Here is an 18,548-nt window from a genome sequence, read left to right on the forward strand (position 1 = left end):
CAACTCATGGGGCAAAAGAGGAATCCAGAAGGCATCTCTGGTATTTTACAGTACATGCATGTAGACTGGAACAAATACTTAAAAAAAAAATAGACAATAAATCACAGCAAATTCAATTCATCTAAAGGAATGTCAACCTCTGAACTAAGAACTCATGAAAGCATTGCCTTAAAGGAAAATTATGTCTAGGAAACAAGCATTTTCCAAATCACGTATTGCCTCCAAAGGTAGACTGAAACCACAAAAATGCATTACTGAACCTAACCTACAAACAGACTAACTGCAGTAACTGAGTTACCCAATGCATTGGCAAAATAGCCAAACTACATGTGGGGGGACCTATTTATCAAAGGTAAGATTTTAGTGGTTTTAGGGTCAGGGCACACGCTCAGATATGGTGAGATTAGATGCCCAGGGACAAATCTCCTCTTCTTCAGGGCAACTAATCTCCCCAAACTACCTCCCGCCGGCTAGAATGTAAATCGCCAGTGGGGTGGCACTTGGAACGCTTTGTTTTCCGAAGTCGCCTCAAGAGGAAACTTTGGCCGACTTCGGAAAACGAAGTGCTCCGAGTGCCTTCCGCCGGCGATTTGCATTCTAGCGGCGCGAGGCAGTTTGGGGAGACCATGAATTTTTAGAGATTCATGGAAAAAATTTGATTGTTAGTAAATGGGCTCCCAAATGTTGTCCTAATCACTTCCTAGATATTCCAAGGACTCAGGGGAACTGTCACTGGAGCAAAAGGGGCTTCCTAGAGCGATTAGTTTCTTGGGACCCCATAAACACATAGAACCAATGGCCATCTTTGGTGTTAAATTGCCCAACCACATGACACATATGCTACAACCCTAGTCTTTGGACTGGGAAGCACACTTGATAGGAGAAAAATCCCTAAAATGCAAGCAGGGGGTTAGCAGAGTAACAAATATTATACAGGCTTGGATTTTAAACCACAGAAGTAAATGGTGGTTACACATGTCCAATTGCTCAGGAGGAACTGTATCTGACTATGAAGATAATTTATTCTCCAGACACTAATGAAGGCAATACGGTATGCAAATTGTTTTTTCAAGCAATATGTTTCCACTGACATAGAGCAGGAGAAGGTACATTTTTAGTTCAGAGTACAATATGACATCCCAGCTATACTGGTTAGACAAATTCACAAAAAGATAGATGGAACTGCTAAGTCAACCAAGGATGTCCAACATATCTCCGACCAGCTCCTGGGACCACCATTCAGATTATCCTAAGACAATCTCCAGACCCAATTTTGCCTCAAAAATAGAGATTTTAGAGTGGACTGTCTAATGTACAATTGATAGACAATGGTGCAACATTCACAAATATATAAGCAACATATTCAGGAGTTTATCAGAAAAACTACATCTATCATAAGGCTTTAGCCACGGACGAGCCAATATTTGAAGGCCAATGCAGTGATTAGTCGTGGCAAGGACCATGGGTAGGCAAGGACCATGGGTAGGCAATGCCATTTCTGCCATGAGGCATGGTTTGTGAAATACAGATAAGTATGAGGAGTAACCACATGTGGCAACAGATCAAGAAATGGCTCTCAGAGTACAACTAGAATGGGAGACATCTAAGGTGCTATTAGAGGTGAAGGAAAATCTGTTTGTAACAACCAGACACATACAGTATCCCACAGTTATCATCAAGAACCCCATTCTTCAGTTGTATCCTTCAATTTCTGCATGTGCCATTGTGTGTTGAACTTTCTACACTGCAGTTTTCTAGGCAGGCTTAAAGGTTTAATTTATTGGACTCTTTGGGTCCTGGTACTCAAGTGCCATCACTACCTCTGCACCTCTTGTAGTTATGCTCCTGGCAGTGAGCTTTTCTAAGCCTAGGACACTACCGCGTAGGGAACCAGATAACAAGGTTATATACAAGATCATTTGGCTTAATGAATGTTTTACATATATATTTGTGAATGTCATACATTTTTATATCATATAGACGTATTGGGCCATGAGTAACTCAGGATCCTTCTCTTGAGAGATTTAATAAAAATAGATTTTGACCTATTAAAACAGCATCTCATGTTCAACCCAAATGTGGGTACCCAAGATGCTTCAAACATTGGCACTGAAATCCAATTGTTGGACAATACCTATTTACGTTTCAAATGCATTTGTTGACATTCTTAGGGGTATACTTGTATTGTGGGACAGATAATCCAAATTTCTTTAAACTGCTCAAAAATGTGCTCTTCCATAAAAGATTGTTCTGTTAACTTCACAGATATATTTAAGGATTGTTTAGTTTCATTCATATTTTGAATGTCTTAGCAAGATATTGCATGTGCAAGTTTGCCAGCATGCTATGAAGGAAAACAGCTTCTTCCAGCATAAGAGAACAGCCCAGGCAACATATTATATGCACTTTATTACCAAAAGTATCTGGACACCTGCCTATCCAACATCTTGTTGCCAAACTAAGGTTAACATTGTTGATGGATTTTACTTTGATCACTTGAGTCACAAGAGCATTAGTGAGGTTGGACGCTGATGCTGGGAATCAGGCTGGGCTCATTGCTGGTTTGGGTTGAAGTTGGGATTCTGTATTCAAATCAAGTTCTTCCACCCTAACCAAGTCTGTGTGGACCTTACTTGTGAATAGAAGTCTCTAATGTACTGCAACAAGAAAGAACCTTTAAACCACTCTAGTGCTTAGGCTTCTGTGTGGCTGCTGATACATAACAAAGCCATGCTCCTGATGACTACTTTATGTTGATGTCTCTTTCAGAGATGGTTTGGACTTAGCAGTAAGTGTTCCTACTGAGGACATGTGACTTTAGAAGAGGTGACCAGATACTTTTGGCTTTTGGGGGAATCCTTTATTTCTATATCTTTGAAGGTTATATCTTCATAAAAGTGCAATTTTTATTTACGTTAACCATTTTTCACTAAGGCATGGTTGAAGGGTATACACAGAAAAACAACTCATTAAATTATATTTAACATAAAAACGAATTATTCATTTACACAACACTGCACAGAACAGACTGATGGGATGGGAATAAACAATGGTTAAAAAACAGCCTGTTGCCAAGCCATCTTACCTGATTTTAGGACTAGATATAAAGACATTTATAATGATCGATGGGGAAAAACAGAAAGCGAAACAAAAATCAGACTACATGCAAAGATTCACGATCCAAAGCTGTAGAGGCAGATCAGTTGCAACATAGTTAATTTGGGCTAGCATTTAGCATAGTATAGATATTCCTACGTGTCACTGGGAGGTGCCCCAACAGCAAGTATGGAAGACTCACAGCCATCCGGGGCCAGTGAATGACTTGGTCCGTGGTCCATTACCCAAAGCAGCTGGATGGATGTGAGTTTTACAGTGCATTCCTGCCTACATAGTTGGTACCTACATTTGGCCAGCAGGCAATTTCAACATCAACAGGGAGGGCAAAGCAGATTTTTCTAGGGGACTCACAGGGCTTCTCTATATTAATATAAATACACCAGCACTATTATGTGGTCCATTGTAGCAGTAAATATCAACCTCACATTTTGCATAATAAAGATACACTTGGGGGCCGATTCACCAAGGGTCGAATATCGAATATCAAAGTCGAAGGATTTTAGCGCAAATAGTTTGATCGAACGATCGAAGGAATAATCCTTCGATCGAACGATTAAATCCTTCGAATCGAATGAATCGAAGGATTTTAATCCAACGATCGAAGGATTATCCTTCGACCAAAAAAACTTAGGAAAGCCTATGGGGACCTTCCCCATAGGCTAACATTGAGTTCGGTAGATTTTAGATGGCGAACTAGGGGGTCGAAGTTAAAGAGACAGTACTTTGACTATCGAATGGTCGAATAGTCGAACGATTTTTAGTTCGAATCCTTTGATTCGAAGTCGTAGTCGAAGGTCGAAGTAGCCCATTCGATGGTCGAAGTAGCCCAAAAAACACTTCGAAATTCAACGTTTTTTTACTTCGAATCCTTCACTCAAGCTTGGTGAATTGGCCCCTTGATGTTGACCCTGCAGATCATAGAATTCCATAGACTTTATGGAACTTTGGCCATCAACTGCAATGTGAAACAGGTCAGCTCACTTATTAATTAACGCCAATCTCCTATGCCCAACCCTACAGTATGGCAAGAGAGCGCCACTCTAATAACCAGGAAATCAACTCAGGAGTTGAGACATCCATGAACAAAAGAAAGGCTTAATTATTATCATGAGAACATGATTTCCCTGTCGGCAAACAAACTGCTCATGAGTGGAACAGTCTGGATTACCGAGCAGAGACACACAGCTTTGTTTGTTTCGGGCCCTGAACGGGAGACTGGATTTCTGGACCCAGGAGAGCTGCAGGCATCGGTATCACTGCCAGTGAGATATTACAGACTCGCATTCCACAAGCAAAATGTAATATCCTGAGAAATGGACTGGTCTGTTTGGGTCGCTGGAGATTCATGCAAAGCAATGTGGTGCAATATACTGATATAGGTATTGCAAATAAATAATATGGTCTTCATTTTTCCACTTTCATTTCTGTCTCAGACGTGCCATAGACCATGTTCTGCACATTACCAAAGTTCTTGCTGTATATGAGACCCTCAGCTATTGCACCAAAAGAATATCATGGTTTGCAAGGAAGCAGATAGAGAGCTGAGTATTTAATGATATGACATGTGACTGTGTATGGGTTATACAGACCAACCCTACCTGGCAGATCTGGCTCCGATGCTGAAACCTGTGTATCCTTCTTGAGGCAAAGAATCGTCTCCAAGTTCTTTCAAGTCCTGTGGTCCCAAGTACTTATCAGTGTCTCCCGTCATTGCATCCTCTCCTGAGACAACAAGTGGGAAAGTGTTAGACAACACCGCAATCTTTCCCAAAACACTGCTGTAGCAAAATGCCTTCTGTGAGCTCTTCTATATCTAATTACTGTTATAACAACACCATAGGCTTTTTCCATAGAGATCAGTCAATACTTGACCAGTACTACTGAGAAATGATTAGGTGTCAGGACACAGAACATAAATATCATTGATTCCTTGGATGTATTGAATCAACGTATCTAGAAGGCATGTGACACTGGTGGCCCTTTGTGTTGATTTTAGAGCAGGCTAGAGAGAAAATGCTCTTGGCTTGTAGCTACAGGCAAGGTTCATCGGAAAGAACAATGTCCTTGAAAAAACTATATATAACTTAGTATGTATTCCTATTTCAATTATTCTTCCTATTTATGTCAAAGAAGCCTTGCAGCTTCTACAGAATACTGGTTAAGCTGGCCATACACTTAGGGGGTTATTTATCAAAGGTCGAGTTTGTGTAGATTTTTTTTTTTTGCCTCAAATAAACTCACAACTCCAATGTTTGCTTATTTATGAAAAAAACCCGAATGTAAAAAAACTGATTGAGTACAATGGGGGAAAAACTCGAACACCTCGAACTGATCGGAGTTATAGGCTAAAAAAAACCTCGAATACCTCGAACTGATCGAGTTATAGGCTAAAAAACCTTAAATATCTCGAACTGATCAAGTTATAGGCTAAAAAAACCTCGAATACCTCGAACTGATCGAGTTATAGGCTAAAAAACCTTAAATATCTCGAACTGATCAAGTTATAGGCTAAAAAAACCTCGAATACCTCGAACTGATCGAGTTATAGGCTAAAAAACCTTAAATATCTCGAACTGATCAAGTTATAGGCTAAAAAAACCTCGAATACCTCGAACTGATCGAATTATAGGCTAAAAAACCTTAAATATCTCGAACTGATCAAGTTATAGGCTAAAAAAACCTTGAATACCTCGAACTGATCGAGTTATAGGCTAAAAAACCTTAAATATCTCGAACTGATCGGAGTTATAGGCTAAAAAAACCTCGAATACCTCGAACTGATCGAATTATAGGCTAAAAAAACTTAAATATCTCGAACTGATCGGAGTTATAGGCAAAAAAACCTCGAATACCTCAAACTGATCGAGTTATAGGCTAAAAAACCTTAAATATTTCGAACTGATCGTGTTATAGGCTAAAAAACCTTGATTACCTCGAACTCATCGAGTTATAGGCTAAAAAACCTCGAATACCTCGAACTGATCAAGTTTTCGAGCACAAAACACTGTAAAAAACCCCAAAGATCATGAAGGCAAAAAACATCTTCAAATGGTTCAAGGGACCTCTGCCTTCGACTCCTACATGACCTCGCCAGGTTTTAGCTGGAGTATTTTCAGATTCGGGTTTTTCACAAACTACCCTCAGAAAATCACAACCTGACCTTTATTTAATAATTAATGATCTACCTGAAGCCCCACAGGTTAATTAGGGTAGGACTACACAGAAGTAACGTCATCCGACGCGCTGCGACAAATCGAATGCGACGAAAATAAGGTAAGTGTCACGACGGATCAACGCTGCGAAGTCATCCGACAATGCATTCACTTACCTTATTTTCATTGCATGCGATATGCCGCATGTGTTTTGTCGCAGCGCGTCAGATTGCGCCGAAAACTTCCGTGTAGTCCTACCCTTACAAATACATTTTTTTCCCTTTCATTGTGGCTCCAACCTTCCTCCAACGTCTGAGGCCAACATATTTTTGGTCTACTGTTGACTGTTACTCATCAGAACACTCAGTTAAAATTTATCCATAAACTACAGTGAAATATATGGTGGGAGAGTTTTTGCTTAGCGTAACAAATGGTTAATTTTAGACATCAGACCAAGTGATAAACAACACACAATGCAGCTTTCCCCCCCCCCTAGAATTCCACGGTACTTGCCTCAAGTGTGCTCAGAGCACTGAATGGGGTGGTAACCTGTTTGATATAACCTGTCTTTACAGATCAAAGCAAACGTTCCTTCTGTGATAAGCTACTGATACATATATATCTCGTATAATAAATCTTGAAAAATTAAAAAACAAAATTCTTTCAATTTTCATGGAAAACTCAACTCGATCCTTAATAAATCTGCCCCTATGTTCCACTGAAACAATGTTGCAGCAGTCAGCTTCCCTCCAGCTAAAGGTGGACATACAAGGGCCGATAAAAGCTGCTTATGGGGCCCTCCGACAGGCTTCCCCGATCAATATCTAAAAGCTGGCCACATGTCTAAAAATCGGGACTAAAAAGCCAGTCGGATCCGACCGCCCATTTACCCATCGTTATGATCCGATCGCCCTCCAGGTGGGCATATCGGGGAGAGATCCGTTCATTTGGCGACAGAGGATCTCTCCGTGTATGGCCACCTTTACAGATCTGTAAAGAAGAAGAATCACAAAAGTGGGCAAGGCTTTGTGGCAAATGGAGTCTTCACTGGAGAAGCGCTGACTGCTTCTAAACTGCTTTGATGGTACACGTAGTCAGAAGCAGCAGTGCTTTTCAATAGCAATTACAAACACTGAATACGTGTAGTTAATATTAAGGAAAGTGTGTTTTTTTAAATTTGGGTTTATAACCCCTGAGCCACGGTGATACTGGCAGTGCATGGCAAACTCAGGAGTTGTCTGTTCCAGTGCCGAGTCTTTCAAAAGAAACCAAAGATGGCAGTTCCAGACACAAGTACAAAGCTGCTGTGTGAGAGCTCTGTGCTGTTTACTGTGCTCTACTCACACACAAAGTCATCTATTTAACAGCCCCGGGAACAGTGCACCTTTGAAATGTTCCCCAATAATGAGTTATATCCTGCGATGGCAATTATCCATCCTGCCGAACACTCAGCGAGAAGCTTTGCCAGCTTGTGGGAATGTCACACTCAAAACTTGTGGCAGAGAGGTAACATCCCACCTGGCACTGCCCACAGCAAATAATAACATTCCCACTCACTCCCCGCTTGCTATTTATAAAGCATTACGTGGCTCAGAATTGTCTGGCAGAAGGGATGGGCTGCCAATCTCCGGGTTGAATATTGTATCTATGATGTGTATTATTCCAACACAACCTGCTTCCTCATTTTACTTTTCAGCACCCACATTACTCCTATTAAAGGGACATTCTGTATTTATTTATTTTTATATGAAGCAGGACTGTCCAACGTTCAGCACTACATTTATTACTGAACTACATTCCCTACACTCCCCAACAGGATCCTAGAGTCAGTAGTTAAAGGAACAGTAACACCAAAAAATGAAAATGTTTTAAAGGAATAAAAATATAATGTACTATTACCCCTGAAAATATAATGTACTATTACCCCTGAAAATATAATGTACTATTACCCTGCATTGGTAAAACTGGTGCGTTTGGTTAACAAACACAACTATAGTTTATATAACAAGCTGCTGTGTAGCCATGGGGGCAGCCATTCAAGCACAGGATACACAGTAGATAACAGATAAGTACTACTATAGTTTATATAAACAAGCTGCTGTGTAGCCATGGGGGCAGCCATTCAAGCACAGGATACACAGTAGATAACAGATAAGTACTACTATAGTTTATATAAACAAGCTGCTGTGTAGCCATGGGGGCAGCCATTCAACCACAGTATACACAGTAGATAACAGATAAGTACTACTATAGTTTATATAAACAAGCTGCTGTGTAGCCAATCGGGGCAGCCATTCAATTACAGGATACACAGTGGATAACAGATGAGTACTACTATAGTTTATATAAACAAGCTGCTGTGTAGACATGGCTACACAGCTTGTTTATATAAACTATAGTTGTCTTTCTGAAGCAACCACACCAGTTGTACCAGTGCAGGGCATAACAAATTCGGTTTTCATTACTTTAAAGCACTTTCATTTTTTGGTTACACAATGCAGGAAAACATCACTGACATCTTCTCCCCTCACTAGAACCACTACCCCACATTTATAGCAACTTCCCTTTCACTATCCTGCCCTACTATAACCCTGTTCCACAGTTACAGTCCCATCAGCTGACACAGTATCAGGCTTCACTATACACACACACACTACTCATCAGTTACACCACCTTCCCACAACATTGTCCTCACTTACCATACACCCTCTCTGCTTTTCCACAGGGCCAGAAAAATGGGGTGCAGGGCAGTCGCCCTTCCTTGAACCCCTCTCTAGGCAGCTTTGGCTAGAGCTGATCAAGTCAAGTGCAACAGATGGGTGACAAATTAGGGTGCTCATGGCTGGGTAATACCAACATGGCAGAAAATCCCTGGATGCAAAGTTCCTAGCCATGTATCTGTAGAGGCATCTGTGTATATATATATATATATATATATATATATATATATATATATATATATATATATATATATATACACCAGGCCAAACAGGAATACAGTACCAACAACATAAATGACCCCTAGTATTGTTCACAATCCACATACACAGATGTATTCAACTTGAAATATTCTAAACTGCACTTTCTATGCTCCTAGACACAGGAAGCTGCTCCTGCCCCCTGTTGTAAGGTTGTTTTGAAACACAGCAGGGGCCCCATTGTGGAGGGAGGACAGATACAAGTGCAAAGACATATTACAATGTGTAACAATGTGTAAATATTCTCAGTATATATACTGTTACCATTTAATTGATCATATTCCTCCCCCAGAATATGTTTCATTAACCTTCCTCCTGCACTGACAGTGCTCCCCTCCTTTTCCTGATATCCCAGACAAAAACACGGCTCCCCCAGGGAACATGCACCGTAGGCTACAGACTTCTACATTCCACAAGTGACACCGTCCACTGCCCCCCTGTCTCATTATTGCAGGTAAAGCAAAGTCCAACTGAAATTACTTTATTCTTTTTTTCCCCCAATTTTACAACTACTTGTTACCTTTTCCATTGAAGTGCAATTAAGGCATTTTCTCTCTCTCTCTTTCTCTGCATTTTCCATTACTATCCGCGAGGAAAAACTCAGCGTAGCACAGAATTTCCGTTGGCCGGAGTCAGGAAGCCCCAGATTGGGGGTCTGTTTAGTGGCCAGAAATCATCTATAAATACCCCGGTGCAACCAACTAGACTCACACTGTATCTAACCACAGCAAAAAAACACAGATCATCTTACCGCCTCGCCCATAATATTTTAGGAGAGCGATTAAAGCCAGAGTTGCGAGTCCAAAGGGGTCAGGGAGAATTTCAGCACAAATTAAACACAAGACAGTAGAAAAGCCTTACTTGCCACCAGAGCCATGTTATCCAATAATCCTTTGTGTAGCCCTGAGGCTTGCAATCAAACAGGAACCTGCACACTGCTTCTTCCCACAAACTAATATTTCAGGATCCTCGGAAGTTTGCCTTGTGACAGATCATATATCCCAGCCATGGTGGCAGCTCCTGCTCAAATCCTCGCAAATCCCTTTAAACGGAAGCCAAAAACACAGACAACAGCAGTGCCCTGAAGAGCCAAACCGAATGCTTTTCATATCAGTGCTGGGACATCCATTTAAAGTTTCTCCGGATTGGGTTACACACTCCTTTTGGCACAGTTCCGCACTCAGTGAATGGTGCAAATGGGAGCCCATGGAGTATTTGTATGTAAATAGGGATCTGCTAAGGGGTGTGTGCCTGCAGTTTTTTTTTTCCAGTAATTTGAGCCTTAAAGGTGCAGTCTCAGTGGAAGTGCTCTGATATTAGGACACACTGGCCATGTCATGATTTCATGCTAAGCGCTGACTTCAGGTATAGAGTGTGCTGTCTGGAATCCTTAGGACCTGGGATTTTTCTAATAAGTAATTTGAAGCCATAATTTATGGCTAATAAAAAACACAATTAAAAAACAGTAAAAAACTAAATATTAGGATCAGTGTCAGACTGTGTCCAGTGCGCACTGGGGCTGGTGCCTGGGGCCCCCACCCCCAACAATGTAGGTCACAACCCCCCTCCCACCCCACAATTAGCACCTGCAGTTCCCAGCCAGGGAAAAAGCAGACCATGGATTTATTAAGCTTAGTTATCATTAAAGAAACAGTAACACTAAAATGTATTAAAAAATCCATTTCCCCCCACTAATAATAGATCTAGTATTAGTGAAATGGATTTTTTTTATAAAAAATGTTTTACTGTTACTGTTCCTTTAAGTACAACATATTATTATGCTTCTTTTAACACCTTATGCAGAGATTATACATTAGCCTCTGCCCCAGAGGAGCTTACAAAATACAGAAAATTCATAATATAGAAAAGTGGATTGCACACTCTATATTAAATAAAAAGGTTTTCTCAAACAAAAAAGAAAAGCGCTTACAAAATCAATGTATCTGCCCAACGCATTTCGACCACTAAGCGGTCTTCTTCAGGGGCATATAAAATGAAAATCAAGCAAAAAGATGGCAGCCTTGATTTTAATTTTCTATTCCCGGTGATGAAGACTCGAAACGCGTTGGGCAGATCATGCGTTGATTTTGAAATCGCTTTTCTTTTTTGTTTGATAAAACTTTTTTTATTTAATACAGAGTGTGCAATCCACTTTTCTATTTTTGGACACTTGGATGGGCAGCCTCCTGCTGCTGGATCAGCACCTTCGAATTGTCATATGATTGTGCACCTTCCAACATTTTGTTTCCAGAGAAGCTTACAATCTGAATAATATAACATATTAAGTGCCAGCAGATTGGTTGGGCAGAGGCTACACTACTGCAGCTTCTATTCATATATATAGAGCAGTGATTCCCAACCAGTAGCTCGTGAGTAACATGTTGCTCTCCAACCCTTTGGATGTTGCTCTCAGTGTCAAAGCAGGTGCTTATTTTTGAATTCCAGGCTTGGAAACACATTTTATTTGCATAAAAACTAAATATAGTGCCAAGTACAGTCTCCTGTAGGCTGCCAGTCCACATAGGGGCGATCAAATAACCAATCACAGCCCTTATTTGGCACCCAAGGGACTTTTTCATGCTTGTGTTGCTCCCCAACTCTTTTTTCATTTAAATATGGCTCACGGGTAAAAAAAGGTTGGGGACCCCTGGTATAGACGGTGCCCAGATTAGTTGATGCTGCAGAAATAAATGGTGGTAGGTGTGCGTTTTTGTACTGCAGATAAGTAATTACTATAAACAAGAGCAGATCTTTGGCATAAGTGGCCAAATCTGTCTGAAAAAGCTTGATACTCATGTGAAATGCATCGGGTGCGTTTTTTTTTTTAATTTTAATTTTAAAGATAAAGCAGAGGTAGGTATCATTTATCTAACACAAACTATAGTGTGGACTTTGCAGGTAATATCCTGATATGGGACCTGTTATCCAGAATGTTCAGGATTTGGAGTTTACTGGATAAGGGATCTTTCCATAATTTGGCTCTTCATTCCTTACCTTTATTAAAAAAAAATTCAACATTAAATAATCCCACTAGGCTGGTTTTGCTTCCAATAAGGATTAATTATATCTTAGTTGGGATCAAGTACAAGCTACTGTTTTATTATTACAGAGAAAAAGGGAATCAATTTTAAAAAATTTGGATGAAAACGGAGTTCATGAGAGGCAGCCTTCCCATAATGTGTCACTTTCTGGATAATGGGTTTCTGGATAATCCCTGTACTACTCTCTTTCTTTCTGCAGGGCATTGCGTTATTAGGACTATGGCACACTGGGCATAGGCAGAGAGTGGAATTTGAGTTTGGGGTGACCAGTTAAAGGGTAAGTTCACCACTTTTACAATGTTAAGCAACTTTTAAACTTTTATTTTCAGGGTCAATGCCCCCCGGCAACTAAAGTCAGAAAATAGTTTCTGTTGCTTATATTTCTGTTCAAGTCTCCTAATACACATCTTCCATTCTGACTTCCAAACTGCTGCGTGATTGCAAATTGCAGGTGGCAGAGAGAGTGGAACTGGCAGTGAATGGGCAGTGTTTGGGTGGATCATGGGTGAGATTCTGGTATAACGAGGTGTGGCCAAGTAGATCAGAAGAACGAATGGACCGTTCGGGTGCTCCTCCTCGGGAATATTTCTGCCAGCGGGGTGAACACCCAATGTGCCATGAGCCACACACATATTCCTGCCATACTGATCAAAGGAGTCTTTCACTATAATAGAGAACCCATTCATTACCTTTTCTTGCCTCAGATGACTCCCTCGGCCATAAAATGTAAAGCATTGTTATGAGAATTCCCAGCACTGACTTTGCTCTTCCTACCGGTATTTGCTCCAATTATTGAGGCCAAGCCTCTGAGCTTTTGGTTTTCATTATTTGTGGGTTTTGAGCTATTTTATTCACCAGCTCTCCAGTTTGCAATTTCAGCCATCTGGTTGCTAGGGTCCAAATTACCCTAGCGACCATGCACTTTTGAATAAGAGACTGGAATATGAATAGGAGAGGCCTGAATAGAAAGATGAGCAATAAAAAGTAGCAATAACATTAAATCTGTAGCCTTACAGAACATTTGTTTTTTTTAGATGGGGTCAGTGACCCTCATTGATAGTGGGAAAGAGTCAGAAGAAGAAGGCAAATAATAAAGACAAATTAAAAAGTCGCTTAGAAGTAGCCATTCTATAACATACTAAAAGTTAACTTAAAGGTGAACCACCTCTTTCAGTGACTAAAGGGGGCACAGTTTTGTGTACATTTTGGTGTGTTTGACAGGTACTTTTGGACACGTCAACTTAAGGTGGCCATACACAGGCCAATATAAGACAGATGAAGTCGACGGCTCATTGGACAGTGTATGGGGCCCTCCGACGGGCTTCTCCAATCAATATGTGGCCAGAAGTGGGGCAAATGTCGTTTGAGCAGTGTTAAAAATCCCATCGGATCGTTGGACTGCATCGGTTCGTTCACACAGTCCTCCATCTGACCACCCATATTCTCCTCTAGGGTCCACATTCGGATCAACCTCGACCTGGGTTCTAGAAAATGCCAGAGGGGCTGCTATAAGGTGCCATAGAAAGTCAGTATTTAGTGGGCTGGTGGGCCTCTGTGTGGGCTGATTGGACCTCTGTGTACCTGGAATGCCAGGGCCTATTTTATTTCTCAGTCGCCCACCTCAAGGTGAGTATACCGGGGAGAGATCCGCTCGTTTGGCGACCTCTATCCAAATAAAGTACTGAAACATATGAAATAATCATAGAACGGGCCAGGAGAATAGAATTCACTGTTTCTTAGGAATTGCCAGGTTCAGACTATAGCCGTGTGTGCAGCTTTAGCCCGAGGCTCTTTATTTGCCCTGCAAAGGAGTCTGAGGTTAAACTTGCTCCTATTAATAGAATTAGACTGGACCATTATGAAAAAAAAAAAAACCCTGTACCGTGAGAACAGTGTCCCCATTTCAAGCTTTACATTTAGAGAAAACCAGTAGAAAAACAAGCTGGTAAATCTTCTAGAAATACATTGTCCTTCCATGACATACACATTGGGGAACCTCTGGCCCAGTCTGGTGCTCTGGTCACTAAGGTTAGGCCCGGGGACATTTATTTTACATTATCTGAAGAATGTCACAAGCAGTATTTTTCCACTCGTTGGCTCCAGCCATTCCCTTTTCTAAATACCACTTTCACCTCACTTGTTTTTCCTGTTTCCCCCGCAGCTTTGTCGTGTGCCTCCCGAATGCTCTTGAAAATTCTCACTAAATATTCACACCTATTTTTAACGACTTAACACAGGAACTTCCATAGGCAGAAGCCGACAATCAGAACCGTTTGATCATTAGGAATTACGCTTAATACACTGCATCTTAAAGGGGTAGTTCACATTTAAATTAACTTTTACTATGTTATAGATTGTTATAGAATGACTACAGGTGGCCATAGAAGTAGACATTCGCTCGTTTGGCGATGTTGCCAAACGAGCAGATCTCTCCCCGAAATGCCCAAATTGAAGTGGGTGATATCGGGCTTATCCGATCGTGGGCCCTAGGGCCCAACGATCGGATCATAATGGATCCGATACGGGCGGTCGAATTGCGAGACCGCATAGACGCATAGATGCAGCCGCGATCTGACAGGATTTTTTAACTTGCCCGATCGAGATCTGCCCGACTCTCGCCCAGATATTGATCAAGGAAGCCCGACGGTTGGCCCCACACATGGGCCACTAAGCTGCCGAATTGGTCTGTCCTTAATTCTAAGCAACTTTTCAATTGTCCTTCATTTTTTTTCTTTTCTTATACTTTCTGAATTATTTGCCTACTTCTTCTGACTCTTTCCAGCTTTCAAATGGGGGTCACTGACCCCATTTAAAACAGATGCTCTGTAAGGCTACAAATGTACTGTTTTTACAACTTTTTATTACTGCTCTTTCTATTCTGGGACCACCCTTTAGCCCCCCCCATGTGCCGCATATTCCTTCGCATCACGTCAACTAGTGAGGGAGGTAAGCGGGAGTGCAGGGAGGACCGGATTTGTGGCGAGGCCACATAGGCCTGAGCCTAGGGCGGCACATTTTTGGGGGCGGCATGCCTCCCAGCCGCTCTGTGGGAGCCTGTGCTGGTAGTGCGGGCGGGCGCTAGGACCGTGCTGAGCGCACGGCCTAGGGGCGCCCGCCCAGCGAATCCGGCGCTGAGTGCAGGGAGCTGATCTGGACAGGGTTTTTTCCCAGGGGTCCGCCGGCCCAGTCCGACCCTGATTCTGGCCTTCTGTTATTCATATTCCATTCTCTTATTCAAAGCAAAGCATGGTTGCAATGGTAATTTGGACCCTAGCAAACAGATGGCTGAAATTGTAAACTGGAGAGCTCCTGAATAAAAAGCTAAAAAACTCAAAAACCACAAATGAAAACCAATTGCAAATCATCTCAGAATATCCCTCTCTACATCATACTAAAAGTTAATCAAAAGGTGAACGCTCCCTTTAATGGAACTTGAGGCACAGGAAGTCCCTTTTCAGGAAGGGGGAAGCCATTTTTGATTGCACTGCACAGTGTGCATGCCGAAAATTATCAGGGGCATTCATTTGCCACTTTTGGTTGGCAACCAGGCAGCACTGCAATTCTTGCAACTATTATTACCAAGTGATACATTCCCTGCTACTAGCACAATGCTGCACTCTAATATATATCCCATCTATATACAATTTGCCAGCAATTCCTCAGCGACAAAAACTGCAGACACATACAGTGACAGTTACAGGTTTGCAATTCACACTTGCCAAGTGGGGCCCTGGGAATGACTTTAGTAACTTTGTCGCTACAGTGGGGAGGAAGCCAGCTCCCTAGTCCCAGGCAAAGAGAAGATGTTTGCTATGCACAATGTGTGGGCTATTCCTCTCTGCGATTGGATCTTCCCCTTCTCTCTGCAGATGGGGAATGTAAATATCTCAGGGTACTTGAGTGCATTTGCAATGAATTCATGTTCTCAAAGCTTCAGTTTATGAACAGAAACATTCCTACAGTAGCCTGCTGAGCTTCCTGCTCATGACTGCTTTTCTCTTCTACTTAAGGGTCAGGGCAAACGCTCAGATTCGGGGATATTAGTCACCCGACGGATAATCTTCGGGGCGACTAATCTCCCCGAACTGCCTCCCGCCGTCTAGACTGTAAATCGCCGGTGGGATGGCACTCACAAGGAATCTTCGAAAAACGCCAGCGAGGAGATTTGTCTCCGGACGACTAATAGGGTTGCCACCTGGCCTGGCTGGTAAAAATAATGGTTGATCCCAATGTTATTAATAGGGGAAAAAATAAATATATAGGAAGGCCGGTATTTTTTTCCAGAAAAGGTGGCAACCCTAGCGACTAATATCCCCGAATCTGAGCGTGTGCCCTGACCCTAAATTCTCTTCTCTCCGGCTCTTCCACTAACCAGACCTGCAGTTTTCCCCAGCCACATAAAGCTACATGGGAAGCTGCATTGGTTAATGAGTGCCAGCTCCTATATCGCATATTCACAAGAGGAGATTTTATATTACATGCAAGCTCCAGGGATTGTCCTGGAATCACCCCAAGTCACCAGAGGGAAAGCATGTCAAGCACAGTCACCAGGATGGGAGAATCTTTGACAAAAAATTTGCCAATTGAAATGCAGCCAAATTTTTCGCTCATCCCTAATCAGTGCCCATTCAGCTGCAGATCAGTGGGTTTGCTGTAAATTTGAAAACTGATGCAAAACCACTTAACACAAGAAGATACTGCAGACTGATATACAGCTCCCAAATGGGCAACGTTCCTACAAGCATCGATCTGTATCTGTTTATACTCGATCACTAATCTCTAGTCACTTACGATTCCCACTGTGACACTATCAGCAGCCTTTTGGTCTGAGGATAAAAGGAACACACACCTTAAGACAGACGCGAAGATTTGGGGAGATTTAGTTGCCCGGTGACTAATCGCCTCTTCTTCGGGCGACTAATCGACTCTTCTTCGGGCTTTACCAGTGCAGAGAAACAGTACATTATATTGTCATTCCTTTTAAACGCTTTCATTTTGTGGTGTTACTGTTCCTTTAAACACTAGATACCTATCTGCCTACAGCATTATCTGTGTTTGGTTCAGTATCACCTTTCCCCCTATTGTTCCTTTTATCAGTTCCGTGTGAAGGTCAATTAAAGTGTTCTCCAAAGTGAATTCCTATTTGTAATGTAAATGAGTGAGGTTTGGCAATACAATAGAAACAAATGGCAGCGCTGTGCTCTATGTCCTGCCTAGAGTCATAACTAGACTGGCCTAGAGTTAATATGTACAGGTTCTATATATATATATATATATATATATATATATATATATATATATATATATATATATATAAATTTGTTTATTGGTGCAGCAACATTGAGGAATTTGAGGTATTATAGAGCGAGGAAGAACAGGTGATGGCTAAGTGCGACCTTTGAAGAGTGTGGCCTGCAAAGTGCAGTTTACAGTATGTTTTCTATAAGAGACATGGGAGAGAATTAGGAATATAATTGAAGTTTCTAAGAGAAGGGAGGGGTGGGAATGAGAATGGGGAAGTGCAATTGGTCTATAAGGAAGTGAAGGTGAGACTGGGTAGGAGGGAAATGGGAGATCCTAAGGGTCTGGTCACACAGGCAGTTCGGGGAGATTCAAGCTGTTTGTCTTGAGATCTACTGATCACCAGCTAAAATCTCAAGACTCCTGACAAGGAAACTTCGGGCAACTTCAGAAAATGAATCAATACGAGTGCAATTCTGCCGGCAATTTAGATTCTAGCAGGCGGAAAGGCAGTTCTGGGAGATTAGTCACCCAAAGAAGAAGCGATTTGTCGCCGGGCGAGTAAATCTCCCCGAATCTCCACGTATGTCTCTGCCTTTAGGGTCTGGCCACACGGGGGACAACATCACTCAAAGTAGACCCCTCATTAGTAAAGTATGGGCACTCCTGGTCTGAGGGTTAATAGCACTTCAGATGCTTTATCCATGATACTATTACCTGACACATCTATGGGGCGCTAATAAAAAAAAACACAGCTGAAGAAGCCGTGTGCTTGTCAGGTGACAGTTGATTGACAAGCAATGGTACAAGCAGTCTCAGATAACTGCCATGCAAGTCAATGGGTGTAGATTCAGGTGTTTTGGAGCTGCATTTTTGGGTTACATGGGCACCCCCTGTGACATTACACTAAGCAGTTGAATACCTAGACGTTACTGGGCCCCACTGCCAAATCAGAGATAAACGAAATATTGGGTAGAAGGCACTATTCATAAACTTATATCGAAACTGCTTATTAGTCA

The 18,548-nt window shown here is 41.8% G+C and overlaps 1 protein-coding gene across 40 annotated transcripts in view; it reads right to left on the reverse strand.

Moving 5' to 3' along the window:
* LOC108696078 (ankyrin-3) overlaps positions 1 to 18,548 on the reverse strand; it is a 360,221-nt gene that overhangs the window by 66,450 nt on the left and 275,223 nt on the right. For 24 of the 40 annotated variants that reach the window (XM_041570241.1, XM_041570222.1, XM_041570209.1 and 21 more), the window contains 2 exons: positions 4,716 to 4,839; positions 3,086 to 3,097 (listed from right to left, as the gene is read on the reverse strand). In XM_041570241.1, the coding sequence (XP_041426175.1) occupies positions 3,086 to 3,097; positions 4,716 to 4,839 (136 nt within the window). The remainder of the gene's footprint in view (positions 1 to 3,085; positions 3,098 to 4,715; positions 4,840 to 18,548) is intronic. The other 16 variants (XM_018225102.2, XM_041570240.1, XM_041570227.1 and 13 more) reach the window with 1 other exon arrangement.

This window comes from Xenopus laevis, chromosome 7L (genome assembly GCF_017654675.1).
Source record: "Xenopus laevis strain J_2021 chromosome 7L, Xenopus_laevis_v10.1, whole genome shotgun sequence".
Classification (NCBI taxonomy): Eukaryota; Metazoa; Chordata; class Amphibia; order Anura; family Pipidae; genus Xenopus; species Xenopus laevis.